The sequence below is a fragment of the Pomacea canaliculata genome, linkage group LG3 (genome assembly GCF_003073045.1).
Source record: "Pomacea canaliculata isolate SZHN2017 linkage group LG3, ASM307304v1, whole genome shotgun sequence".
NCBI lineage: Eukaryota > Metazoa > Mollusca > Gastropoda > Architaenioglossa > Ampullariidae > Pomacea > Pomacea canaliculata.
The window spans coordinates 39,259,719-39,287,318 of NC_037592.1; the positions used below are offsets into that span (position 1 = coordinate 39,259,719).

Genomic DNA, 27,600 nt, shown 5'->3' on the forward strand with positions numbered 1-27,600 from the left:
ATTGTCTAAAGAGCTTTGTGGACTTTTTTAATATGTGAAAGTCTGTGTTGTTATCATTTTGATGAGGAGTACGGGTGGGGGGACGTCAGTCAGTGTCATTTGTTTTCCTTTTCCAAAGAGTTCCAAAACAAGTCCAGAATGCTTTCTTTCAAGTATAGAGACGGATCACAAAAGCAGAAGGAAAAGGGGGAAAATTATATATTGTATGCACTATAATACTATATTTTTATCCTTAGTCTTTTAAGGCGTGATTTTTTTTTCCTGGTACAAAGTTAGCAAGTTTTTTTTTAACTAGTCATTTTATTGAAGGGAGGAGTCATTTCGATGTTCTCTCCTTATAACAAAAGAAAAATAAGCAAAACCAAAAACTGATTATTTCGAAAAGTAAAATTAAGAAATAAAATGATACAAATAGATAAAACATTTATAATATCACCAAGAAGAATTAATGTCAAAGCTAATGAAAACGAGAACCCACTAATTCGTGTCTCCCTATTGTGAGCTCCTCCATTAGTCTCGGTGCTTTTTCTCTTTTTTTTTTTTTAATTTTGTGAAGACGTGTGCACTTAATGAAGCATGCCACGGCCAAGAAAGTGGTATCCAGCTGGATATACCCTCCTTGTGCGTAAACTCGGGCAGGTTCGTAAACGTAAGGAACGATTTTTCGCGGTGGATGTGAGGTTGGATGCGGTAAAGAGAACTCTTCGACAGGGGCAAAATGGACGTGTAAGCACCCAGACACAGGAGGAACGTGACACCTTCCAGGATATTCTTCGAGATAGCAGTATGTATTAGAAAGTTAGTTTTATTCAATTCTTGCGAGACCTTTTGACAGGACTGCTATACATTATAACTGTAGTGAATGTGATTGTCATGCTAAATTCACTATGATGATGATGATGTAGTTTTATAGCGCGCCAGTATCCGCATCACAAAGATGCGCTCAAATTCACTACAAATATATAGTAATGTGTAATAGTAATAGTAATGTGCCAAGCAAAAACCTGTGTTCTAAAATGTTAGACTGATGAGGTATGATTAAGAGCTATCATCATATCAGGTTTAACTCATTCCAATAAAACAAAAATGACAATACCTTGTAACATTGAGATATACATAGCTATACATTTCAGACAAATATTTCTTTTTGTGTAGACAATGGAACCAGTTTTCAAAAGAACCACGGCTTTTAATGTGTTCTGCAGCAAAAGGCTGAAGGGTAGGTTTATTTTATCTCAAGCATGTACAGCAGCTATTATACTACATTAATTGCATGCGTTGAACACTTTTCTATTCTACTTATCTTACATCCTACTCTTTAAAGTTTTTGGCGTATTAATGACATAATTCTATATTAAGATGTATATAGTTCATAGAAAGGATGCATTACCACTGATTAAAGAAAAGAAGTACAAGCTGCTAAAGTAGGCATGAAAGAATGAGAAAGATAATAACCTTGTTAGTAAAGTGTTATGAGAATCTTCAGGGATTGATACAATAATCTTAGATTATTCCGAGTCAGGTGATGCCTGAATGTATTGTATGATGATGACAGATAAGCAGAATCAGCCAAATAGTATGCTTTATGGTTGGTGTCAATTGAGCAAAAATGTTGATCCAAATGCAAGAAGTATTACAGTATGAAAGTACAGTATTAGAGCAATGGTCAGTAGTTTATATGTTTATTCTACCCCTATGGTTGACACCATTTTATGTAGCTTACCTGTGTCTAGTGACCTATGGAATTGTGCTGTTTAGGGCTACCAATGCTGGGCACCTCAAAGGGTAAAAGCAAGATGTAGCTAGAAGGATGGTCCTTAGGGCAGAGCTAATGACGTCCTATAAAAGCGCTTTTGGGGATACTAAAATACATACCCATTGTAATGTGTAGGCCTTGAGATTAATTTTTAGATATCCTTATGAATCGATGTACTTTCATGATACCAACAAGTAATGAGCAGTCCACGATGATGGAAAATATTTGTGCTCACTATTCGGGTAATAGATTTTCTTTAGTCAGTGCCATTGATTAGTTATATACAGTCAAATCTCCCTACTATGCCACCCCGCTACTATGCCACTCTCGGTATTATGCCACTTTTGCTCGGTCCCCACTATAAATTCAATGTAAAAAAAAATTTACTATGCCACCCCAGACTCTCGCTACTATGCCACTTTTGTGTGACTGTTAAAAGGCACAAGTTGTGAAATTCCGCGCAGTGCTCGATTATTATACTCTATGGTAGTGTGGGACATTGCAGTTAGGTGGATAGCACGCACGCATAGCACGCACACAGGGAGGGTGGAGGCTGGCGATAGGGGTGGTGGTCGCTGGCCGGGTGACAGTCACGTGACAGAGGGAGAGCGGGAGGGGGTCGACTAGCGACAGGATGCAGGTGCTCGGATATGGTTGGGAGGGGTGGAGGATGAAGAGGTGAGGGGGAGAATGAGAGGAGACAGCTAGTGCCAGCAGACGATTCTTCAGAGCTTTGGACTGACGGGTAACTTGAACAAATAAAGCCATTTTTACGAACCCTCGCTACTATACCACTCTCGCTACTATGCCACTTTTGCTCGGTCCCGGTAGGTGGCATAGTAGGGAGATTTGACTGTAAATCCCTAATGGAAGTACCTTTTCTAATGTAAGGAATACTAGTTCTTATTTTTTTTATTAGTTCTTATTTACTATTATATTTTCCAAAAGCTTGAGATTAGTGCTTTCTCTGTATCACTGCTATGTTAATTTCCAAATCATAGCCAAAGCTGGTGAAAACATGAAATGTATTACATTCAAGTAATAGATTAGTAGCTGTAACCCTGCCATACAATATTGAGATGTTTAATATTTTTTATACTTTTAAACTCACAGATCATGGCATGTTTTTTATTATTTAAATCCACTCATTCTCTTCTTTCTGTGTCATACAATCAATGTGTAAGAGTTATTGTAAAATTATTTTGAACTTGGGTATAATAATTAAGTCTACATTTCACTAGGTTTCAGACTTTCACTAGGTTTCAGACTTTACAACACTGAATTTCATCAGTTTGTTGCCTTCGCAGTTCTTATACAAGCAGTGGTTAATCTGTTACAGATTGGACAAATACTAATTCTCTGGAAGTTGCATTAAAGGAATTGCCAAAGGCCAAAAGTAAGACTGAAAATTAGTATTTTCTGTGCCTTTCTTGTGAACAGGCTTTTGGCAGATTTTAGTTTTGCTCTTGACCTCTTGTTGTGTTCACTTATGCTTATTATTGTGCTCACCCTTTGCTAACTTTGTCACAGACAGTGCTGCTTCCTGTTTATTTTGTGCATTATCCAAATGAATTTAAATTTCGTCGGCTGATGAATATTACATCCAAAAATATGCTTATAAATTTATGCAAATTGATTCAAATTGCATAACCACGATTGAAGTAAATTCTATACATATATTGTTTTGTCTTATGTACTCATCTATATATTTTGCCATATTGTCACCATTTGTTGCACCTGTTAGATTGTTATTGTGTGATTGTTTTAATATGATCTTATGCCCCCTAGGTTTACAGCCAATAAACGAAAAGTTATGCCTGTCCCAAATCCGTGTGCTTGTGTGCCTTTATGCATGTAAAGCGCTTTAAGTCTGGCTGATGATGGAGAAAGGTGCTATATAAGTGTGCTTATTAACAACTAATGTGTCCTAAAAATTGTTACATCAATGAATTTGCATTGACTTCCTGGATTTCAGTATGATTTTTCAAGAAGGCATTTTGCAGTCAGACCTATAAGCAGAACAATGGCCTTTACCTCATAGATCTTGCTATGGTTGAAACTGTGGTGTGGAATGTGGATCATAGCATTTGCAGCCTGGATGAATCACAGTCTTTCTCAAGCTGAATTATGTATGCTGCGAATAATTTCAGTCTACATTTTATCCCATGTGGCATTTTGTAGACAATATAATTTGCATTTTATGCTGTGCGTCCATGTCTGCTTGTGTGTGTGTGTCAATTATGAGTTTGCCCAAAGGCTAGGATATGGTGCTATTTGAATTTATTATTATTTATGAGTATTAGCACAATCTTTATCATATTGAATCTTACAGTGCAGTCTGTTCCAAAGCATATTTGTGTGATTGTTTGTAACTAAAAATGCAAGGTTACATATCATTGTTTACCTCTGTGTGCAGGAACACGAGTCACATGGGATGCAATTACAGTTAAAGCATAAGAAAACAGTTTGGGGCCTCTTGGGGCCGTTGATCACATACCCAGTTCAATAGAAATTGAATAAATTTGCCAGAACAATCCAGTTTTGGCTAAATTTGATATTAATTCTTTGATATTAATCAAATTGACCAGAAAATTTATAAAAGTAGAATGAAAAGAAAATAACATTTATTATTTGTGGTTTACATTTGTGCATAGCTTAGGATGCACTTTAAATTTAGTCAGATAAGACATTATGAATTATCTTGCATATTGTGACTTCTGGCTATACATACAAATATTGGCGCTTCAGTAACTGCATTGGCTTTGGAGCAGAGTAGTGCTGAATGATTTTCCATTGCAGTCCTAACAGCAGATTGTAAAATGTGATTCATATACATCAAGTCAATACTGTCATGTATATATGGGAGTAAGTGTGCTGTTTTCTCTTTTCGTTTGTTTTAAATTTGTATGAATATATTTCGCTCATTGTAAAATTTCTTCTTCAATGTGGACATAAAAACATTTCATGGGATTAAAAAGTGTATGTCAGTTTTCAGAAGAAATATGCAGTTGATGTCTTTTGCCTGTTTTGAATGTGTCTCAAAGTAAATGTGTAACAAAAAAGTATGGATGGTGGAAAGAGGTCGCAGCCTTTATCTGTAACTTTAAAACAGACTCAGTTTCCCCCTCCTCCTCCTCCTTCTCTTCCTCATCTTTTTGATTGATAATTTCTTTCTGATGAAAAAAAAAAACAGTTTTAGAACTGATCTTGATGTCAGATCTTAAGGTGTGATTTAAAAGAAAGACCGAGCAGCGCTGACAAAAAGATAATTCAAACAGCTGACAAAATTGAAAACCGTTATGCTTACACTATTTCCGGCTTAAGAAGGACGGGCAAGACAACAGAGGATGATAAAGAACCATGAACCTTATGTGGCTATGACTCCAGCTTTTATTCTAGCGCCGCTTTGACAGTATATAATACAGTATCCAATAACACAGTAGAGCACAAATTCGTAAAACATATATAGGTGTGTTGCATAACGACGGAATATTTAGCAACTGAACTTGGCTTTAATTACATACTTGGCGTCTATATCCCCCTCGGTGACATCATACAGCTTACTTTCCCTACGCAACATATGAGCATTTGGTCTTTTCTTGACCGAAACCGTCAAATGAAACACGTGGATCACAACAGACACAGCAGCGATTGACACATTGAATATGACTTAAAGAAGCACTATCATACAGTTTGCTACATAGTACGGATGCCGAAGTTTAGTCTAGTCCATGTTACTACTCGAGGAACATAGGGCCGCAACAACACCTTGCCATCGGACCCGGTTTGGGGCAGCATGCCTCATTTGGGTTCATGTGGTTCCGATATCCTTTGTCTCACTTTCTACTGTTCTTTTCCAAGTCTGCTTCGGTCTCCCAACTCTCCTCTTTCCCTGAGGGTTCCAGTCAAGTGCCTGCTTGGCAATGGTGTCAGGTGGTTTGCAGGGTGTCCTGTTCAGCCCCATTTGCGCTTTTTGATGTCTTGACTAGTGGCATTATGGTTAGTTCTTTTCCACAGGATGCTGTTGGAGATCTTTTCAGTCCATCTTATTCCCTTTATATGGCGTAGATGGCCTATGTCGCTCTCCAGGTTTCAGAACCATACAGTAGGACTGCATTCACAATTGTGTTGAAGATGCGGGTCTTACTGCGGAAGGAGAATGCTCGGGATGGGGCGTAGGCTGTTGATATGCGCACGCTGGCGCATCTTGTTGCTAAATATCTTTAATCTCGTCTGTCATTCTGTAGTTAACGATTTTGTATGTTATGTTGGGGGTTTTTTTCCCGCAAAGCGCCATGAGCCATAGGACCACAATATGGCGCTATACAAGTTTACAATAATTATGACGATGATGATAATAATAAAGAGGCATGTCTGGCCTTTTTGATGTCATCGTCCGTTCCAACATCTCTGTTGACAATGCTCCTCAGATACGTGAAGCAGTCTGTTTCCAGGATGTTCTCTCATTGAAGTTGGATTGGGAGTTCCTGCTTGTTGTGGATTCTCATCACTTCGGTCTTCTTACTGCTGACCTTTGAAGCCAGTACGGATGCTAAAGACATCCTCGAAATTCATAATCTCTTTTACCATTTTCACCGATCTGTAAAGCGAATAAAAGCATTCGAGATCCAGTCCCTGAGAAAACAGTTCCGAATTTCTTCTATTCATCACAAGACTAATGAAGATGTGCGAATCATGATGGGCCAACGAGAACCCCTTCTGGCGACGGGAAAATCGTCTATTGTCTGGCCATGTAACCAGCCACAAGACTTTAGTGAAGAACATCCTCTGGAAAACCCTTGAGTGAGGACAAAGACAATGAGGGTTGAGGAAGAACCAACATAAAATATAGGGCTAAACATGCCACTCAGCAGGAATGATGCAAGACTTGCGCAAGAACTGTCTCAATGTCCCCGACGATACCACAGTATTGTGTAAAAGAAGATATGAATGAATAATCAATTAGTCTTCCAATGAAAACAAATCGACGATTGTTTAACACAAGTCAAATAACAGATTTATAGGTACATAAAAATAGAAAATCGCGCGGGCATACTTATGTGTGGCAACTCTTCACCCGCCCCGGGAGTTTGGTGCTAGAATTCAGTAGGCTAGGTAGGTGGATTAGAATCGAAATAGCAGTTGCGTGTGTGTGTGTGTGTGTGTGAGAGAGAGAGTAATGTAAATAAATCTGTCTTTAAACCTATTTATATATGTGGGAACATGTCTGTCCACAAGAATGCTAGCTTGTTGCACTTATGTCCTGGTCGTGCGAATGAGCTGAACGTTGATCACTGTAGTGAACTAGATTCGTGTTGTCCGTAGTTGTGACATAGCAGAAGAATGCACCAAAGAAAACACACTTTTGTTGGGTACAATGCAGGGACTTTTGTAGATTTAAGGTCGGCTAAGTGCGGGTGTGCAGTAGATGAGAAAAAAAAAAACAAAAAAAAAAAAAAACAACCCACACCAACACAACGCTAGGTACATTAGATAACGCACCCGACGAAGGAAAGCCAGAATTTCTACAATTACTCCAATGCTACAAGGTTGTCCTCCACTTAAAGTAAGCTGCTTATCTCTACTAGCTGCTCATTCACATAGGTTTATGTTTTGCTAACACTGTTATTTTGTGGTCATAGGTGTCTTAAGTGTCACGGGACGGCTCTCGTCACTTGGACTGATTCCATCCTCTCCTCCCGCGGGGACCGCCCGTCTCGTAGCGGGAAAAGACACACCCAATACATATTAAGAAATGATATATTTACGAAAAAGTTCTATATTATTAGAAGTTAAACGTTAGAGTCCCAGAGGTAACCAAGACCTTCATGTCTGACCTTACTTTTAGAACGGAAGCTGACCTCTTGTATCAAGTTTGCATTTAGGGTTTATTTGTGTGTCTGTTGTTCCTGTATCTCATCTACTCCTGTCTTTGCCCCCTTTTCTCTGTCTGCATTGTCTCTTATTCATTAGGTGTAATTTACCATTTTGTTTAACCTTTCTTTTCTGAATAACTCCCGGCAAACGCAAGATTCGGCCAAGCTAGGGAAAGTCTTGTAACATTGGTTTGCCCATTGCCAGTCATCCCCCAAACAAGCAACGTTCACGGTGCGCGCACAACTATCGCAGCTGTTGCTATATCTCAATCCGTGATACCACTTTGAGGTCGAAACTGTACGCCCCTTTGATATTCGATTGCAGATGAGTTTTTACAAGTTATGAAAGTGGAAAGTTGCCCGCTGTAATCAATAGAAAGATACAGATGCATGTAGTGTTAGGTGGTCGTCTTTTGTGGCGTGATTTTTCTGACGAACACCCATTGTAGTGTGAAAGTACATATAACTGGTTTAACTTTTAGTGGCATTGTGCTACTTCTTTAATTCTTCTCGAACATTGCCTGCTTGATTCTCACCTCCTTTGAAGATTTCCCTAATCTGCAACAACCCATCTTGCCAGTTTGCGAAAACTTGTCAATGTTGTGCTCGTGTAGTCGGTGTGTGTTTATGTACAGCAATAAGAGGGCGCTGTTGGAAGTGATCTACACATACAACTACTGATGACAGTCTGCACCATCGTGATTGACCCCGATCATGTCGAAAAGCAGTTCACGCGAACACACCCACGATCAACACACACACGTTTGCGTTCACGGTGCAATCGCGGGTTCATCGATTTGTATACACTGTAGCTGGCACCGTACAGCAACGGAACTGCTACCTTCCCCGACACATACTCCTCCAGAATGGCACGAACCCGAGCATAGCCAGAGCCTACTACTTCTATGATACGTTGTAAACAAACGCGCGCAGACACACACGCGCGCGTAACATTTTGTCTCTCATTTACAATACCACACTCTCGTTTTTCAATCCCTTTTCAATTTATTGAACATACACTTTAATGAAGTACAGTAAAATAGCTATTCGTGCTTGGTCAAGCGGTGGATTTACAGTGATAGTGTTTGTCTGACCTCAGAAGTCTCCCTGCTAGATGCAAAATACGGGGAAAGAAACAATTTATTGATTTTATTTATGGAAAAGGCCTTCCGCATATTTCAAGCCGAATCCAAACAATACACAATACAATACAATGCAAAAACATACATCATAATCTAGAGTTCTAGACGAACTGTATAGAGTCAAATATTCAGTTATTAGTTACATTATTAACTACAAACTTGTCAGTATTTTCTACCAGCATGGATAACTGGAAAGCAGATGGTAATAGTGTTTACATTTCTTTCTCACTACCCTGTATCTTTTTCATAAGAACATAACATGTATTACCGACTCTACAACACCTGGACAAAAGGGACATGACAGGATAGTAGCAATGTCACTTTGAATGATCACAAAATGCAAGAAATGTGAAAAAACATGAAAATAGTGGTGAATGCACACCATGTGCCAAAAACATATGGTTATCCCAATGACACTTTTTTTGGGCACTCCATGAAACATCCACAATAGCACAACAAACAGATAGTCTTGTTGAAAGCAATCAAATCTAGATATTTGTACATATTTATACATTTGACTATGTCCTTTTCCATGTGCCATTTCTCCCTCTTTGACAGGTAACCACCATTGCAGAACACAAAAATAGAGTTCTCAAGATTTATAACAAAGCATACCTGTTTATATAACATCCTTAGTAAGAATATGTTGTAAGTAAATAACATGATATACGAGTGAAAATTCTTTTCACTTAATTTTCCTCAAAGCAAAAACTGTGTTTGTTTCCCTGTTTTATTTACTACCATCACTTCAAACGTTTAGGAGAATGAGCTACGTGAAGGCAGTATACTGTTATACACAATTCTTTTCTCAAATGATAGTCTCTAGACATATATTGTGCCACAGCAATATACTTAAGAATAAGCTCATGCCTTGCTCCAGAGTGGCATATAAAATATATTAAACGGCTTGTTTCTGTGGGTGAAAGCAACTGGATGCACTGTGTGAATGTGTCTTGTATGTATACTATAGAAAAAAAGTACATTGCTAAAAACAGAATTAGAAGGTTACACCGTTCTTGGTTCAAAAATGTAGCAATGAATTCATAAAGCCTTTGTTGATGTTGGTTGTAGCTATGCTTTAAAACAAAATAAACATGCTATCATCCCTTAAGTACCTTTACAATTTCAATAAACATATCAATTGTCCCCTTCAGTAAACTGACTAAAGAAAGTAATAGCTCAAGAACTTATGGAAAAAAAGTGTTCTTCCTCTTCATCGTCTTCACCAGATTTCGAATCGATGTCTGAGTGAAGATCACTAATCACATCTATTAATTCCTCATGAAATAGAAGATATGTTTTTGAAAGACATGGCCTAAAATTATCAGTAGGAATTAGATAATGTTGATAAATTCTCTTTATATCAAAACGTCGGGGAAACTGATGTGCACAGATTAGGCATATTTTCAAAAACTTAAATTGCAACCATGTGAAAATATTATGTACAAATCAAGTGTAATAAACTTTTGTGGGTGTTTTTGTTTGCAGAATACAGCAACTGTGTTTAAATATTTCTTAAAATGCCTAATCCTTAACCCATACAACATACCAGACTACATATTGGGCACTTCTTGCCCAGGAAGTCATGGGCATGAGCTGTCTCAAGACATAACACTGATGATGGTGAAATTCTATAATTGTGTTACTACAATAAGCAATTAAACAAACACATAAAATACCATTTTCACAATCCACGTATTCTTTCCATAGTTTTTCCAAATAATGTAAACAGAAATTATTGGCTTATAACCCTTATAATTAAACTATATTTACATCCATCAAATGAAACTGTCGCACTACTTGACTACAGGTCTAGTGGCACTGATACAGTTCTCTATGGAGTCATTAAGCAATATACCCTGAGGAGTTTCTTGAAAGTTAGACTTATTGGACAACATATGACGATATGTTTAGCAAGCATCTTGTACATGTTGCTGTAGTCATGCTGTGACAAAATATGATAGCATGTTTTACCCAGTGCCTTGTACATGTTTCTGTAGTCTCTGCTGTGACAACACATTATGATGTGTTTACCAAGTGTCTAGTACATGTTGCTATAGTCATGCTGTGACAAAATGATAGCATGTTTTACCCAATGCCTTGTACATGTTTCTGTAGTCCCTGCTGCGACTATGTAGAAAAGTTGTCCTCCGCTCCGATGCCATGCAAAATTTCTGGAGAGACATTTGTCCTTCTAACTGTAGCATTCTGCATAGCTCCATCACTTTCATGCAAAATGCGGTCCCTGGCTTCTTTGGTGTTGCTGGCCATAAGCCATTTCTTATTAGTGTTACTGCTTCTGGCTCACATTCACAGAACTGTACTTTCATGATGTGATCTCTGCCTATAATAATAATAAAGAGAAGAACATAAAACGTGCTTTTAGAATTTGATACTGTTCTACCTTTACAGAAATATTATGCAACATCTTCTCATTGTTGAAAATATGCTGCCTACTTCTTTTCTTTCCACACTACATGTTAAAGTCCAGCCTAAGGTAATTCAGTAAAGTAAATATTCTTACCTTTCAGAATTGTAAATTAAAGCTAGTTAGAGCTTTCGTTTATAATTGTATTATTACGTATCCATTTCTTTGAATCTATTTCATATATTTATTTTGTCTGACATTCAACAGTTAGTGCAAAATAAAAGTAAACATAGGAAAACATAAAACCAAAAAGTGCCAATAGGTTATAAATAAATAAAAAGTCTGGCAAGGCAGACAGCCCTGTAAGCAGATGCCACATGTGAAGAAAAAGAATTGCATGCCCGAGACGAAAGCAAAACGCAGGACAGCTAACCCTCACTGGTGAAAGTCCTGGCTTCCGAACATTTATTCACATTAAGTATCTATTAATTAACATTTATATTCACAAGCTTGTTTGTTTTGGTTAAGACAAGGTTCTTCCATAATGTGATATTTTGAAATGCATGACAGTAAAATGTGAAAAAAAATTGAGAAGAAATGCTTGGGTAAAATCTGTTTTTCTAGAAAACATAATAATCTTGCATATGTACCTTGTGCATCAAAAACTCCAATCTGACGGTAATAGAGCTTGTCACACTGGTGCTCAGACAAAATGGTTGCTTCTCTTTTCACAGGTAGATACAATGATGCGTCCTGACAAAACAATAGCAAGTTTTAACATAAGCTTGCAGCATTCAAGTCTATAAATATGCCATAATCAAATTATGGAATTTATTTAAGTTTCAAACTTCATCAAAAGTAGAATCCATGGCATTGTAATGCACAATGGTGTATCAGTTCTTACATTAGCTAAGTCTTACCACATTTCTGATTCCTTTCAGTTGATTTTCTGAAGCATGTGCTTATATATATATATACAGAGAGAGAGAATATATATTGAGAGAATATATTTTCAGATTGCCGATACCATTGTGTATATTTACATTTACATAACAATCTAAAAGATTATAAAAATATATATATATCCACAAATGTTGATATATTGTACTTACTTCTTTCCAACTGTATGTCTGATGATACATCACCAAACAGTAGATCTTTTCATCACATGATTTGCAATCTCTGGGACCTGTGCACAGCCACAGAAGCTGCATTTTTTTTTTTTTTTTGGCAGGTCTGAATTCTTCAATGTGGACATGAACAAGACCTGCTCGCAGATCTTTCCAGCCCTCAGCCTCGGACACTTTTTTTCTTCTTGTGATTGCTGACTCCAGTTTCACCTGGTCTCGTAAGAATTGAATAGAACTAACTTTCTAATACATCCTGCTATCTCGAAGAATATCCTGGAAGGTGTCACGTTCCTCCTGTTGTTGGGTGCGTACACGTCCATTTTGCCCCTGTTGAAGAGTTCACTTTCCAATTTCCTCACATCCACCGCGGAAAATCGTTCCTTACGTTTACCAACCTGCCCGAATTTACCGTATATCCAGCTGGATACCACTTTCTTGGCCGTGGCATGCTTCATTAAGTGCACACGTCTTCACAAAATTAAAAAAAGAGAGAAAAATCACCGAGACTAATGGAGGAGCTCACAATAGGGAGACACGAATTAGTGGGGTTCTCGTTTTCATTAGCTTTGACATTAATTCTTCTTGGTGATATTATAAATGTTTTATATATTTGTATCATTTTATTTCTAAATTTTACTTTTCGAAACAACCAGATTTTGGTTTTGTTTTGTTTTTGTTTTAAGGAGAGAAAACATCGAAATGACTACTCCCTTCAATAAAATGACTAGTCTAAAAAAAAAAATACTTGCTAACTTTGTACCAGAAAACATCAAACCTTAAAAGACTAAGGATAAAAATATAGTATTATAGTGCATACAATATATCATTTCCCCCCTTTTTCTTCAGCTTTTGCGACCCGCCTCTATACTTTTTATAAAGCATTCTGGACTTGTTTTGGAACTCTTTGGAAAAGGAAAACAAATGACACTGACTGACGTCCCCCCACCCCTACTCCTCATCAAAACGATAACAACACAGACTTTCACATATTAAAAAAGTTCACAAAGCTCTTTAGACAATTTTTTTCTCTTTATTGTAAATATAACCACTTTTCCCAGTGCTATAGGCTATATATAGCCTGTGTTGTTGACCCTTCGTTAACCCATGCAAGCACGTATAGGAATTCTGTCAATTTCGTGTTTGCCGATGTGTTTAATCCTTTTGCTGATTAATTCTGCTTTTGTAAAACGTCTGATGCATTTTTAAAAAGAATTAATAATCGTATCTTCTGTCATTCGGTGCTTAATTCGACCTTTTCTAGTCGGGTTTTCGAAAAGGAAAACGAATCGACACGGAATGACGCCCTGGCATTAATTCACTATACGGTATATCGTCATCTAAGCCAACCTTTCCATACCAACAAATCTACAAAGCGACAATTTAATTTTGGCATTTTAAATCCTACGTAAATTTCGCTTTCACAAACGGAAGACAATCTGCAGGCCGGAAATCTGCCAGTGTCGCAGCAAAATTTGCTTCACAACTAATAATAATAACAATGATCGAGAGCTTGCAAACGTATATTAGATACAAAAAATAAATTTTTAATTATTTAATTTAATAAATTAAGTTATAAATAACGTAATTTCAATTTATTTTTTATTAATTTAATTTATAAATAATTCTATTTAAAATTATTTTTAATTTAGTTTATAAATTATTTAAATTTAATTTATAAATAATTCCATATAAAATTATTTTTAATTTAGTTAATAAATTATTTAAATTTATTTCAAATAATAACTGGTGCTTAAAATAGACAATACCAAATACCAACACATTTCAGCAAGAGCAACAAAGAAGCCGTTGTTCCGATTAGTTGATGACGTCAGACCATGATGTCGTGGGTCACTTCTGAAAGCTTTCAGACAAGGGCCTGTGACAGGTACTGGGTAACTGCCGAGAGCTGGAGGATGAGTATAGTACTGAGCGCGGGAACGGCTGGGTGTATTAGGTGGTGATGATGATGATGATGATGATGATGATGATGATGATGATGATGATGATGATGATGATGATTGATGATGATGATTACATAAATTGAAATTATAGCATGTATTTAAGATTTTAAAACTGTTGGATTTTCAGCATTGACTATGACTTTCGCTTTGACGACGCCATGGCGAACATTGGATGCACCGTCTACTCCTTTGATCCCAGGTAAAATCACAATCACTAACAAGATTTTTTCTAAGTCTTTTAGTATTATTTCTTATATTAACATTTATATTATTATGATATGAAGATGACCCAAAGCAGTAGAAGCTTTGTAGCGTCTCAGACTTTCTTTCATCATGCATGCAGTGTGTAACACGGAGAGCATTGTCAGAGTTTGTCATGTTGCAGCATGCTGGACACTCCGGACCACAAGCGTGGGGACCGTGTTTTCTTCAAGAGAATTGGCATCAGCGATAAGGACGACGACCATTTTGTACCCAGAGTCGATGAGTATGTTGAAAAGCGCCGGGCGGTCAACGGTTGGCCGATGAGACGTCTGCAGACAATCCTTGACCAGCTCGGCCACAAAAAGGTTAGACAGCAACTGTTTCTTGTACTGACGTCTATGGGTCAACTTAGTTATTCTGTAGAAGAGTGTCTGCTCGATATATATATAAGGTATTGCAAGTCTCACAGACATCAGCTAACATTTATCATCTGGTGTAACCATATGGAGTCTGTGTCAACACACTGGTTTGTGTATTAGTAATTTTATTGAGCAATGTCCACTAATTTTGTCTATGTAAACACATTTCAAACGACTTAGAATTGCGATCTACATGGTAATCACCTGAACGATGTGGAAGCACTGTTATTGGTTGTTGTTGTTGTTGTTGTTGTTTAGGAGCAGCTGACGGTGACGGTGCTTAAGCTGGACATTGAGGGCTATGAGTGGGACGTCACTCGTGATCTTCTTGACTCGGGGATCTTGTCGTCCGTCCCGCAGTTTCTGGTGGAGTGGCACCTGTTTACGGACTTTCCGCCTCGAGAACGAGTCCCTGATGCCGTTGATACGTACTTCCGTGTGAGTGACATGGGCTTCCAGCTATTCTCCACAGGCGTCGTCTACAGTGGATTTAATTCAGCAAACTCTTTAAGAATTCTGGCAGAAGTTGCTTACCTTAACACAAAAATAATTTGACATGTCCTTCTCATTTCTTTGCTTTACTTTATTTGTAGCAACCCACACCGGAATTCTCATTATCTGTTGTTTAAATTGGAGCAACCATTATTATCAACAGTTTAATTAGCAATGCCTGCCTTTACACAGGTGTAGCTGACCTACGTTAGAGACATTGATGGCAATAAATAGGAAGTACCTCCTTGTCTTTTTAACACCCTCCTAAGGTTCGTTTGTAATAACACCTGTTTACGAGCTGTCCATTTCGCTAACGAATTCCTGTCCTGTCGTATTTCGGGCTGAATAGTCATCGGCTTCCCTTTCCGCATGTGGCAGTCACGGATTCAATGAAGTCCTCCATAATTTATCCGGAAACTGCTTCTATCAACACGAAATGAATCATAGTGAATGATAATTTATATTACTTGTGAAATTTCTTTTCAGATCAGCTATTTATCGTTTCATGAAATATTTAGACGTATTTATTAAACAGAATTGATTTGTAAATATTTCTTCTTATACTCTTAAATATGATTTTCTGGTCTTTTTTTTTAGTTTTGATACAAGTTTTCAGTAATATCAGGTTATACAAGAAGAAGGATTTTTCTTCATCCATGTTAGCTATCTCCTTCTGCTTATCATCTTGAAGGCAGAATCAGCAGGCACTCCACTAGTCCACATTAAAGATTCATTCTCAAATCTTTTCAAATCCCTGAAATTATCCCAAATAAAAAAGAGAAAAAACCCTAAAAGTAGTGTTCAGAGGTTTGAATTTTCTTTAAAAGAAACCAACCAACCAGACAAGCAAACAAACCTGTCTGCAAGGAGGGTGGTCTCCCTGCTAGAAGTCTAAGGCAAAGACAAGGGAGGTAAGTGTGGGAGTGAGTGCGGACCACTCGTGTCTAACACAGAACACGTCTGATACATCAGACAGGGCTATGGTCTATAGGTATCATCTCACTGCTCACCCTCTGAGGGACAAAGTGTAGGGCACGAGAGAATAGAAATATGTTCGTGAGCGATTGAAAGTTTCTGGATGGACGAATGCGGACTTTTTATTTTTTAACGGATGGCCAGTTGTTCACTTCTCGAGGAAACACGCTGGATGCAGAGACACGAGCGTGGGAAGTAGAGACTGCCTGAAAAGTCTGACATGAACAGTTTCTTTGTTTGTGAAAATTTAGTCCAGTTTTCGATTCTTGGCTTTTCGAAACTTTATTTTTCGCAACCCTGATGTTCTTCGGTTTTACGTCTACTATAATAGATATTTATAATTAAGGCACAGTTTTTGGAGGGAGAGCGGAAGGTTAAAGTTCACCGGAAGAAGAAACCGTTGGCACAAGAGCAACCCTTCGTAAGAGACGCAGGCGTAAGTTTTAGAGAATGGTATGCAGTACATCTACTTGTGTGTGTGTGGTCTGTCGGTTGTGTCGCGTATCATCCCCAGACGTCGCAGGATGCACGCACGTAACCCCTCGCTAGGTCGGAGACGGCTAGTGACCACACAACAATGACAAAGATAAAATTCACGTTAGAAAACAAACGAATTTATTAACCAGGTAACTAGTTAACTGGGAGCTCTGTGGTGTGAGCAACAGGCCGTGCAAAATTCTTGGGGGCCAAGAAACTGCACACCGACGTGGGCGATCAGGAGCAGTGGACTCGGAAAGAGTAAGGAGGGGGCTACCCTTCCCTTCTTTATGCTGACGTCAGCAGAAACTAACCGCCGGAGGAGGGATGGCTTCCTCTTAGTTTCATCCCAGCTACATCTTGCTCTACCCACCCACCTGACAGCAACCTACCGGTATCTTAAAAACACTCTTTTACCATTGTTTGAACTGTAGAAAAGCGGATTACAATTGACTTCAAAAGAAACCGGGGACTGGAGAGCTGCAGGGACTAAACGGTTATTAACTTGTTGAATTTCGTCAAAGACGAACATGTGTTATGTATGATGATGACATTGTGGACATAAATTGTCGGACTGTCAGGGATTATTATTGCAACTCTTTAAATTGGTGCCGTGTGGATTCCGGCAGACTGACTTGTTAAACTTTGATGGTGTGTTATTATTATTGTAACTCTTCATTTGATGCCGTGTGGATTCCGGCAGACTGACTTGGTAATGGTGTGAACGTGATGGAGTGTTATTTCTATTGATGATGGATTACTGTTGATATTTTGTTCTCTTTTAAACTTGTGTTTGTTCTTAATAATTATTGGTGCCTCTAAGGAGGGACGCCCACCCTCAAGCGATCTGGTTATATTTGTTTGTGGAAAGAAAGCGCATGTTTGAGGACGGTCCGTGACATATTGGTGACCCCGACGTGATCGCTTTAGGGTGAGGCTGTTCGAGGCGAGGCCGAGTTTACACACAGTTGTTGAAAGAGTTTTCACCAGCATCTCGTGTTTTGTTTTGTTCCCGTCTCCGATTACACGGGTCTGCCGGTGTATAGTTCTGCCGACAGAGGGCAAGTAGGACTGGTCTTGCTGTTAAATGTGTCTATTTTTCCCAGCTCTAGTAACTTTAGCCTAGAATCTTTAATTGTCTGTTATTTCTTTGTGTGGGCGCTCCTTTCTGAATTAGACACGTGCAAGTTGTAAATTAATGTGAATGCTACTGTTCATGTTTGGACTTAGCATTATGTTCTTTTAGTTGTTATTTTTAGACAGTAACGTTTACTGGGAATTAATTTTGTGGTAACAATATTGTTTGCAATAAGTATTATTTTGTGAAACTGCAAAGTTATTATTTTTGTTATTCTTATTATTGGTGATTATTTTGACCTTTTTTGTATTGCTTTTGTAGTGTTCATTTCTGTAAATTTTTCGTGAGAGACATGGAGTTACCGGACGTAGACAGTTTTATAGCCCAGAGGGACAGAAATTAGGAAAGACTGATAGTGACCTGGAAAAGTACGTCCAACAGTGTATAGAACGTTTTGATAGATATAAAGAAAAAGAAAGAGAAGAAAGAGAAAAAGAAAGACAAGAAAGGGAAAAAGAAAGAGAAAGCGAAGAAAGGGAAAAAAGAAAGAGAAAGGGAGTTTGAGTTAGAAAGACTTAGGCTACAAGCAGAAAGCAGGACAGAAGGGGAAGTAACTCAATCCACGTGGGGTCCGCGTGGTAACCTTCCCAAACTTTCAATCTTTCTTGAGGATAAAGATGATATAGACTCTTTCATCTTTAGGTTCGAAGCGCATGCAAGTGCTCTCAGGTGGGAGGAGAAGCGATGGCCTTTGCATATGTCAGCACTTTTACAGGGCGAGGCTTTGACCCTGTACCATGCACTTTGTGCAAGTGGGATAGTTCACTTCTTTTCCAAAATCCACTCAAGGTACTTTTTACCATCCGCCGCCATCGAGATCCTTCATCCTCTCCGCTTTTTCCCGCCAAAAAACGTAAAAACAAAACAAAACAAAATTTCGTCAGATCATGACGTCAGATCATGACGCGGCAACGCCCTCCTGCCGTCAGAGCTAAGGTCAGGGTTGACCCAGCATGCGACAGGCGGCAAGGAGTATCAGTAAGTCTATAATATAAATTCTTTCTCACTTCTGTTCAATTCCGCTGTAATAGATAATAAGGAGAAAAAGCAATTATAGTATTGTTGAGCGATTTGAGTTTGATTTATGAGAAGAAAACACACACACACAATCTGTAAAGAGAAGCTGATGATGTCGTATCCAAATTTGAGGAAAAGGTCTGGCTTACAATTCATTGAACATTTTTTTCATAGTCTCTTGTCTTGATCTTCATTACAAATGAGCTCAACATCAGAATATTGCAACATTTGCATCTGTAAAAATAACATTTTGCCGTAGCTAAGACTGAATGTACAATACAATTCCAGATGAAAATGACCTTTGATTTTGTCGGAGCAAATAATAATAACAACAACGACATCGTCATTATCAGACACACTGGAATATATAACAATGCTTTGTGGTCCCTAATCTGTTTTACAACTTATGCAAAAGGCAACTTAGACTAACGGCCCGATAACTACCCTAGAGGTTTGCTTTAGCTCGAGGTATACCCCGTGCATAAAATACTGGGAGGTGTGCTCCGTTGTTTAGCCAACACATCGGTGGATATAGTTTGTGTCAGCTCTACGCGCCATTACAGAACTTGTTGATTGTTTGATTCCATCCAAGACAGCAGCGTCTGGCGCGGGCTGATAACCTCCATGAGAACATCTTTTGATTGCTTACTTCCCCTTCCTTGATGTTGCTGAATTAAGCATTGTGTGTATTTTAAAAGGTCGTTAGGTCACGACGTTTTTTATTATTAACAGGAATCTTTTTCCATTCACATTTAGTATTGATTGTCGTGAACCTCTGGGTAGGAGCACGTAGAGATTGGCTCGAGGTTGTGATTCGTCCTTCTGCCTATTCGCACTCTCGAATACTCTACCAAATCATGTCAATATTTACCGCCGTGCTCTCACACTACCTAAATTGCTTATTAATTAACACCTTTAATTAGCCTCGAGCCCCCAAGCACGCATAACCCCCAATGAACAATTCAAGCAACATAGTGTTATTAAAAAGAAAGTTATAAAATTATCGAGAGGATTATACAAATTACAGAAAATATGATACAGTTTCAGAATATGAAAAATGGTCGTTATTTAGGTGTCCCTTTAATCTAATTATTCTACTTACTAGTCCAGATATCTAATGAGTCACTATTCAACTAACCTTAATCTAACTGCACACACAGTACACTACTTCGCACAACACACGCTCGCCACTTATCTCGTTACACCAAAAGTCACGTGCACGTGGAGTCACCTCTGTTTGACGTCCCAGAATCTGTTTGGGTCACCCTGTCGAATGTAGCGGCCTCTCTGTCTCCAGCACACAGACTCTGGCACTGTGTGGTGTACCCCAGACTCACTCGTGGCGTTCTTGCTCTGGGCCCTGGGAGGGAAAATGGTTGTTCACTCCTGGTGTAAGGAATATGAAGAGACCAAACGTCCGGAGCAGATGTCTGTATTATCTATCTCTCTATTCCTCTTCGTGCATCAAGTTGCACATAGGCCTCAACCACAGTCCACCACCAATGTCAATCGGCTGAAACCCGCTCCAGGTGACCCCATGTCCAGCCCTTTCCTTTCGTCTCACTTTCCACTGGTTCTTCTCCAAGTTTCCTTTGGGCGGCCTCGTTTTCTTCGGCCGTCTGGAGTCCATCGTTAGGGTTGCGACTCTGGAAAGGTCTGCTGTCTGCTGGCGGAGCACATGTCCAGTCCATCGCCAACGCCTTTGTTGAACCTGCGTGGTGATGGACTCGGTTTCAGTTCTTCGGTGGAGTTCTTCATTGGTGATGGTGTTTGGCCAAAAGATGTTAAGTATGCGCCTGAGGCATCTGTTTTGGAAGACGTCAAGTCTGTTACTGATGTTTTTGGTCATCTTCCATGATTCTGATCCGAGACAATAAATTACAGGTTGCAAAAGACATGCACAACCCATAAAAACAATTACTAAGTTGTCAATGTGAAAATACAATTTGATAGAAGATCAGAAAGTTAAAGCATGCATTTATAAAAATTGTACTTATATCTGATCTCACCTCACCAAATTTCTTGATTTGTAGTTCTGTTGTTTTAAAAGAAGAAAATTGTCTGACATTTTGTTTTATATCTAAGCCAGATCTTACTTTTCTTTGCAGTAAATGGCGATGTACATTTCCAGGAAATTTAGACGGACCAGCATTGTGTTCATGACAATTCTTGGAGTAGAGTCTGTCGTTTATCTAATGTTAACCTCCCACAACATGTCAGACATTTCTACTTTGGAAGAAAACGAGGACATTTGCTTTGCATGGAGAAGTGAGTATTACAGTAACATAATAGTCAGAAAGTTCTACACATACAAGTAGTAATATTAAGATCTTGGTGCATTGATGAAAACTCATGTGAGACACTCACGACAATACCTTTTCAAAATTACTAGAAATTTTAAAAATGAGACTACAAATAAAACAAAACAAGCATATGCAAAGTCATAGTCAAAGCAGAAAAGACAGATACTCATACAAGAATCTACATACACAGACAGACAGACAGACAGACAGACAAACAAACAAATGGCTGATAACAAACAGCCTACAGTTACACGAACCATCTAATGGACATCAGTCATTATCATCAACCATCTGTTCCTGACAGGGGCAGACAAACGAGCCTTTCGGACTGTACCATGGTGGGGGCGTGCCTGTGACATGCAAAGGTAAGAAATTAATAACTGCATAGAGCTTAGCGACTGCTAGCAGGATAATTACAAGTATTGAAATACCAACAGAAAAGAAGTATTAACTTTAGAGATTTTGGGACACAGAAAACACGATCTTTTTAGAAGGCTTTACAACTTTTAAATATTTAAGTTTATTTTTATTTAAATATAAAATCTATCACCCTGAAATGTCTAAACGTATTTCACAATGTCTACATTTATGTTAAAATAATGACTCTAGCGTTTATCACTGAAGGTTACTGTGCAGCATGTCGGATGAATAGTTGTCACAAAGAGTTATGAATAAAGCGAGTTAAGGAATGACTTATCAAGTACTTACCTGTCTCTCATTACACATGAAATTTGTGTTTCTTGATGACCTTTCATTATTATGATAGCTAAAATAGTCTTACAAAATTACATTAGATGAAAATGTTGTTTCAGTGACTGGGTAAGAGAACGGTACACCTGCAAAAACCTAAAAGACATGGGAAACTGGCCTGTTTGCTTTGATGATAACCTTGTTCCTCAGAACAACTGTTTAGTGTACTCATTTGGGTAAGTCTCTGAAACTACTTACAATTCATGTCTTTACTCCGATTTTCGTGAAAATCATCCACTTCTTAGGAAAGTCTTATTATTTACTAGTACTCACATTACTCAAAACTTCTGTGTCCACCGTATTATGCATGCTATTTCTGTTTTCACGACAATTTTTTTTATAACCTATTACTTTTTAAACCATTTCTTTTATTTCTGTTACGGTTAAACGAAAAAAAGAGCTTAAATGAGAGATGCATATTCTTTACAATTTGATTGTCTTTCTTGCTTAAATTTACAGGTTAGTTTTATATCACCTATATTTACTGTTATCTGAAAAAAACTCAAACAGTTCAGGTTGGTCTTTAAAGCTGAAAATGATCTTATAAATTCTACTGTTTAATGTCTTCATTTTTCTTTAACTATTTATTGATGCGTGCCCCCTCTCACATACACACGAACACACTCACAGACATGCAATAATCACAATACACCTGTACGTTGTTCACACGCAGACTAAAGTGTTGTTGTTTTGTGTGTTTGTAAGTGTTTTTATATCTATGCATGGAAAATAGCTTAAAAGAGACATAAAAGATCAACTAAAGAAGATCATATTTAAGTACATTTTTAAACCTTTAAATAATAAGAATACAATATTTTCTGGAAAAAAATAACAACAAGTCTGTAAAATTAATTTTCAGCATTGACTATGACTTTAGCTTTGACGACGCCATGGCAGCCATAGGATGCACCGTCTACTCCTTTGATCCCAGGTAAAATAAGAATAACAATTTCTTTTGCTTTAAAATTATATGTACATAGATCTATATTTTCTTTTATATTAATATTTGTATTATCATATTATGAAGATGAACCAAAACAGCAACACTTTGTAGGGTGTCAGCTGCCGCGGATAATCTTTGATCATACATGGAGTGGGTAACACGGAGAGTATTGTCAGAGTTTGTCATGTTGCAGCATGCTGGACACTCCTGACCACAAGCGTGGGGACCGTGTTTTCTTCCAGAGAATTGGCATCAGCGATAAGGACGACGACCATTTCGTTCCCAGATTCGATGAGTATGTTGAAAAGCGCCCGGCGGTCAACGGATGGCCGATGAGACGTCTGCAGACAATCCTTGACCTCCTGGGTCACAGAAAGGTTAGAACAACTGTCACTTGTACTGACCTCTAGGGGTCAAGTTAGTTATTGTGTAAAAGAGTATCGGTGTAATATTAATATGTAAGGTCTTACAAGATACGATGTGTCTCAGACATCAACTAACATTTACCATCGGAATCAACCGTTTGGAGTCCGTGTCAGGACATTAGTTTTGCTATTCAGCGAATTTATTGAGACAGAATTTAAAATCAAAATTTATTACAAGTAAAGCAAGGTTTCTGGTTCAATGGTATATGAGATGTTCAAAAGTGTTCATTACTAATCTAAACACAGTGTGGATCAGTTTATTTGAAGTCTATTTATTTCAAACAATTGAGAATTGACTTCTGCACAAACACTGTCGTCCTCGCCCCAACTGCAAACTATGAGGTAGCATTGTAATATTGTTTGTTGTTGTTGTTGTTGTTGTTGTTTAGGAGCAGCTGACCGTGCTTAAGATGGACATTGAAGGCTATGAGTGGGACGTCACTCGTGATCTTCTTGACTCGGGGATCTTGTCCTCCGTACCGCAGTTTCTGGTGGAGTGGCACCTGTTTAAGGACTTTCCACCTCGAGAACGAGTCCCTGATGCCGTTGAAACGTACTTCCGTCTGAACGACATGGGCTTCCAGTTATTCGTCACCGGCATTTTCTACCTAGGATCAGCGACCTCCTTGAGAATGACGGCAGAAGTTGCCTACATAAACACGATTAGAAACTGACCTGTCCCTCTATTTTGATTGCTTTTTTTTAGCTCTAGTAACTCAGATTTAATTTCTTGCTATGTCATCTTTGTCTGAAACAAGGTTTATAATAATATAAAACTCTATTATTAGTAGTTCTACCTTCCCTCACACGGGGTAGCTGACAAAGTTAGACATGAAAGGCAATGAATGGGAAGTAACTTGTGCTTCTTTTTGTCCCTCCTTCTAAGATTCGTTATGGGTACCACCTGTTTACAGACTTTCCACTTGGTAATACAGTTTTGTGGAAAACGTTTGGCTTACAATTTATTATATAGAATACTTATATTTTTGTTCACAGTCTCTTTTCCGATCTTCTATTACAAATGAGTTCACACTGAGCCAAATATGAACCTATAAATATAATCGTTTACTATAATTAAAATAAAACTGAATGTCCTAACTAATGTAAAATTTAAGATGGTTTTACTATATTTTTCTTATAACTTAGTAAAGAGGTATCGACATGTGTTTTAGAAGAAATAAATAAATTAGTAAAAATGTTCCTCAGGGATTAATGGATTTGGTCATTGTCCTTGTCCTGGATTTCTTTGTGTGTAAAGGTGCAGAGATCTGAGCCTCGTAGTTTCTTGATGGCATAGTTGCTGTTTGTAGCTACAACACGAGGCAGACTATGGTATTTGAACCACAGGTTTTGTATCTGTTGTAGCAGTAAATGGATCATTCGTCCTCATTGAAGGTGTGAAAAAGTTTCTCCCCTATTTGAATGCATGTAGGAGGCGTCCAGCACTTGTACTTTTTTTTACAAAGCAGTTTACTTTTTATCCATTTTGCGACTTTTATGTTTAGTTATTGTAAACAGTTGTATACTACATTTAATATCTATTTCTGATCCTTTCCATAAGGGACGAATCTTTGCTTTATATATGACAATTTCTCTGATTTGATGTTTGGACACTTTATGCAGAGGTTCTGGAAGTGACAATGTTTAAAATCTATTGCAAAAGTGTGCAAAACGGTAAAGACACGTTTTCAAAAACATTAGTTTTAGTAATATTTTCTAGAACATTGTTGAAATGTTGAAATCCTTGAATGAAATGAATCCAAAAGCCACGTTCAGCTTTCATTAGTTGCATACCTATTTTTGTTATCCAAGTAAGGTAGTTCACTATAAAAAGAACAAACATTTACTACCTTTAACCTCTTGAAGAGGAAGTTTACAAGCTGGATTGACCTTTTAATGGGGAACATTTAAATGGGTCACCTGAAAGTCTGTAATATAGCTCTCGTCACGTGACTATTGTGACTGACAGGTCAGGTCAGAAGCTAACAGTATAGCAGCGTGTAAGGTTCATGGAGCAGCTAATGTAAAAAGTGACGGTTGGCAGGTAAAACTATTAACAATCTGTCGTGAAGATGTCAAGACCAAACGAGGGTTGCTTCCATAGCAATGTGTCGAGAATGCCATTGCTGACACTACTATCGTCTCAACAGAGAATGCTGGCTGAGTACAGGGCTTACAGGGGACCAGCAATGACCAACACTGGGAATTATTCTACTTATATCAACTGCATAAATCCCAGGTCTTGATAATGTATGTCAAATACAGATCGGCCATGTATTTGTATCGCTGGCGCAATAATAGTTGCACATGATTGTTTTCACGAACTCTGGGCAACGAGCACGTGGAAATGGTCAGAGGTTGCCATTGCCACTGCCTCGGCTGATGACACTCTCGATATCTCTACCAAATCACATCGACATTTACCTCGTGCACTTACACATTTGCTTATTACACTTTTAGTTGACTCAAGCCCCCAACACGCACAACCCCAATAAACAACTCAAGGCAATTTAGTGCATAAAAGAAAGTTATTAATTATCGAGAGTATTCAAACATTACAGAAAAATAATACAATTTCAAAATATAAAAATATGGTCGTTATCTAGGTGTCTCGTATTCTATCCCTAGTCCAGATATCGTGAGCCACTACTTAACTAACATTAATCTAACTACACACACAGTACTTCACAAAACACACACTCGCCACTTATCTTTCGCACAAACAGTCTCTAGCCACGCAGGCGAGCCCTCCGCTGTCGTCGACGCCTGAGGACCAGTTGATGTCCCTCCATCGTTCGTCGCGGCCTTCCTTCTGTAGCGCAGAGACTCTGGCACTGTCCTGTGTCAACCACGTGTCTTCCTACCCCAGACTCACTTGGACTATTCCGTTATCTAAGTATGACCACTCATCACTGAGCTAACACATGACAGGTGGGTGGTCAGTTTGTCTTACCCTACCCAAAACACACCCATCCTAATGTGGAAGGTGGTGTTTGATTACTAATAAACAACAGATGGTACACGGACTGTAGTGTTCTGTCCACTCTCTGCTCCAGTGACAAAGTAACGATAACTCTACGTCCCAGACCATTCTACTTGCCGAGAGGGTTTACCTCCCTTGTACTAGTGGGCGTGTAAGTCATCCAATGAATTGTAACGGATCAACAGTCTAAATTCTCTGACTTGCTTGTTGAGACTCGCCAGCTTCTCGACTAACGGTCTTTATTATGTTCACTTGCTCCCTTCCTTTTGACTTCATCTCCAAGCATCAACACAAGAATATTTTTTTCGAAATATTTGTTCTGTTGTATTACGGGCCTTGTTATATTTCCTCGGGCCGATGATAATTGTGTTTACTTATTTGTTGAAGCAAGCGCTTTGGTCGGTCAGTGCAGAGTGCGACACTTGATGCTAAACCATATATCGGTCTATAGCAAGCAGACAATGGAGTGTGTCAGGGAATACAGCTCCTCACTAGGTTGCACTGCTGCCACATACAGCCGACATATCCTGTTAACAATCGTCAGACATCTGACAATCGACACGGGCCAGTGTTTTCCTGCAGTAAATAGTCACTGATGCTTCCACTTCTAATAGCTGTGGTCATGTTGTACAGGTAGGTTTGCTCATAATTAAAGTTCACCTGTCAGTAATGCAGTTTAGGTGCGTATTTGAATGTGGTAAAAAGCGTGGAAGGAGAAATAAACATTGGTCAAGGGGAGTTTACTCTAGCGAAATAAAAACAAAAGCAGACGACACTTGCTGACATGACAAAAGAAGGAAGCTGACGTATTTATAGAGAAGTTCAGAAGTCAGCGATTAAAAGTAATTCCTTACCTAGCCAAGGTAACATTCGTAAACCTATTCGTTATTATTTTATTTTACTTCTATGCTTTATTTTTTGCTTTGTCAACGTTTAAATGTGTGAAGAAATCTGTGAAGCGATAAGACATAGATAAGTTAACTAGCGCGTGAGATTGAGGCAGTTGAGTGTAGAGCAAACGAGAAGGAAATATATCGAGAATATAATAATACAGATGAATTTCTTAGGAATTTTAGAGGAGAAATAAGGAGTTGCTGCAACCCAGGCGTGCAGGAGGCTGGCGAGAGGCACTGAAACCGTCTGAGCTGATCAAAGGTGGATGAATACATCGTCTCGTAAGAAGGATTTTCTCTCCGGTCAGTCAGTCTGCCGGCCCCCAGCTCCTGTCAGCGCAGACTATG

The 27,600-nt window shown here is 38.4% G+C and overlaps 3 protein-coding genes and 1 long non-coding RNA gene across 4 annotated transcripts; 3 read left to right on the forward strand and 1 right to left on the reverse strand.

Moving 5' to 3' along the window:
- Positions 1-510: 510 nt before the first annotated feature.
- On the forward strand, positions 511-4,757 carry LOC112560595. The gene is made up of 4 exons (XR_003098557.1): positions 511-784; positions 1,156-1,219; positions 3,096-3,152; positions 4,173-4,757. It is a non-coding gene; the product is annotated as an uncharacterized LOC112560595 (long non-coding RNA).
- Positions 4,758-10,834: 6,077 nt separating this feature from the next.
- On the reverse strand, positions 10,835-12,955 carry LOC112559674. The gene is made up of 3 exons (XM_025231008.1): positions 12,255-12,955; positions 11,793-11,895; positions 10,835-11,118 (listed from the first exon to the last, which is right to left on the reverse strand). The coding sequence occupies exons 1-3, from the start codon at positions 12,354-12,356 to the stop codon at positions 10,835-10,837; spliced, it is 489 nt and encodes a 162-aa protein (XP_025086793.1). The 5' UTR covers positions 12,357-12,955.
- Positions 12,956-14,287: 1,332 nt separating this feature from the next.
- On the forward strand, positions 14,288-18,101 carry LOC112559139 (methyltransferase-like protein 24). Its single transcript, XM_025230133.1, has 3 exons — positions 14,288-14,432; positions 14,619-14,802; positions 15,115-18,101. The coding sequence occupies exons 1-3, from the start codon at positions 14,392-14,394 to the stop codon at positions 15,409-15,411; spliced, it is 522 nt and encodes a 173-aa protein (XP_025085918.1). The 5' UTR covers positions 14,288-14,391; the 3' UTR covers positions 15,412-18,101.
- A 199-nt stretch (positions 18,102-18,300) lies between these two features.
- LOC112559136 lies at positions 18,301-24,187 on the forward strand. The gene is made up of 7 exons (XM_025230126.1): positions 18,301-18,916; positions 21,064-21,223; positions 21,563-21,623; positions 22,071-22,184; positions 22,868-22,939; positions 23,145-23,328; positions 23,766-24,187. Exons 2-7 carry the CDS (start codon positions 21,067-21,069, stop codon positions 24,048-24,050), a joined length of 873 nt encoding a protein of 290 aa, XP_025085911.1. The 5' UTR covers positions 18,301-18,916; positions 21,064-21,066; the 3' UTR covers positions 24,051-24,187.
- The last annotated feature ends 3,413 nt before the right edge of the window (positions 24,188-27,600 follow it).

What these genes read in the sequence shown, in the direction of transcription:
- LOC112559139 (XM_025230133.1), top strand. Translation starts at nt 14,392, where the DNA reads ATGGCGAACATTGGATGCACCGTCTACTCCTTTGATCCCAG. An exon ending in GTCTACTCCTTTGATCCCAG is followed by an intron (nt 14,433 to 14,618) that starts GTAAAATCACAA and finishes GTCATGTTGCAG; the next exon opens with CATGCTGGACACTCCGGACC. An exon ending in ACCAGCTCGGCCACAAAAAG is followed by an intron (nt 14,803 to 15,114) that starts GTTAGACAGCAA and finishes GTTGTTGTTTAG; the next exon opens with GAGCAGCTGACGGTGACGGT.
- LOC112559674 (XM_025231008.1), bottom strand. Translation starts at nt 12,356, where the DNA reads ATGCAGCTTCTGTGGCTGTGCACAGGTCCCAGAGATTGCAAATCATGT. An exon ending in AGACATACAGTTGGAAAGAA is followed by an intron (nt 11,896 to 12,254) that starts GTAAGTACAATA and finishes TTGTTTTGTCAG; the next exon opens with GACGCATCATTGTATCTACC. An exon ending in TGGAGTTTTTGATGCACAAG is followed by an intron (nt 11,119 to 11,792) that starts GTACATATGCAA and finishes TTATTATTATAG; the next exon opens with GCAGAGATCACATCATGAAA.
- LOC112559136 (XM_025230126.1), top strand. Translation starts at nt 21,067, where the DNA reads ATGGCGATGTACATTTCCAGGAAATTTAGACGGACCAGCATTGTGTTC. An exon ending in CATTTGCTTTGCATGGAGAA is followed by an intron (nt 21,224 to 21,562) that starts GTGAGTATTACA and finishes TGTTCCTGACAG; the next exon opens with GGGCAGACAAACGAGCCTTT. An exon ending in ACCTCCTGGGTCACAGAAAG is followed by an intron (nt 23,329 to 23,765) that starts GTTAGAACAACT and finishes GTTGTTGTTTAG; the next exon opens with GAGCAGCTGACCGTGCTTAA.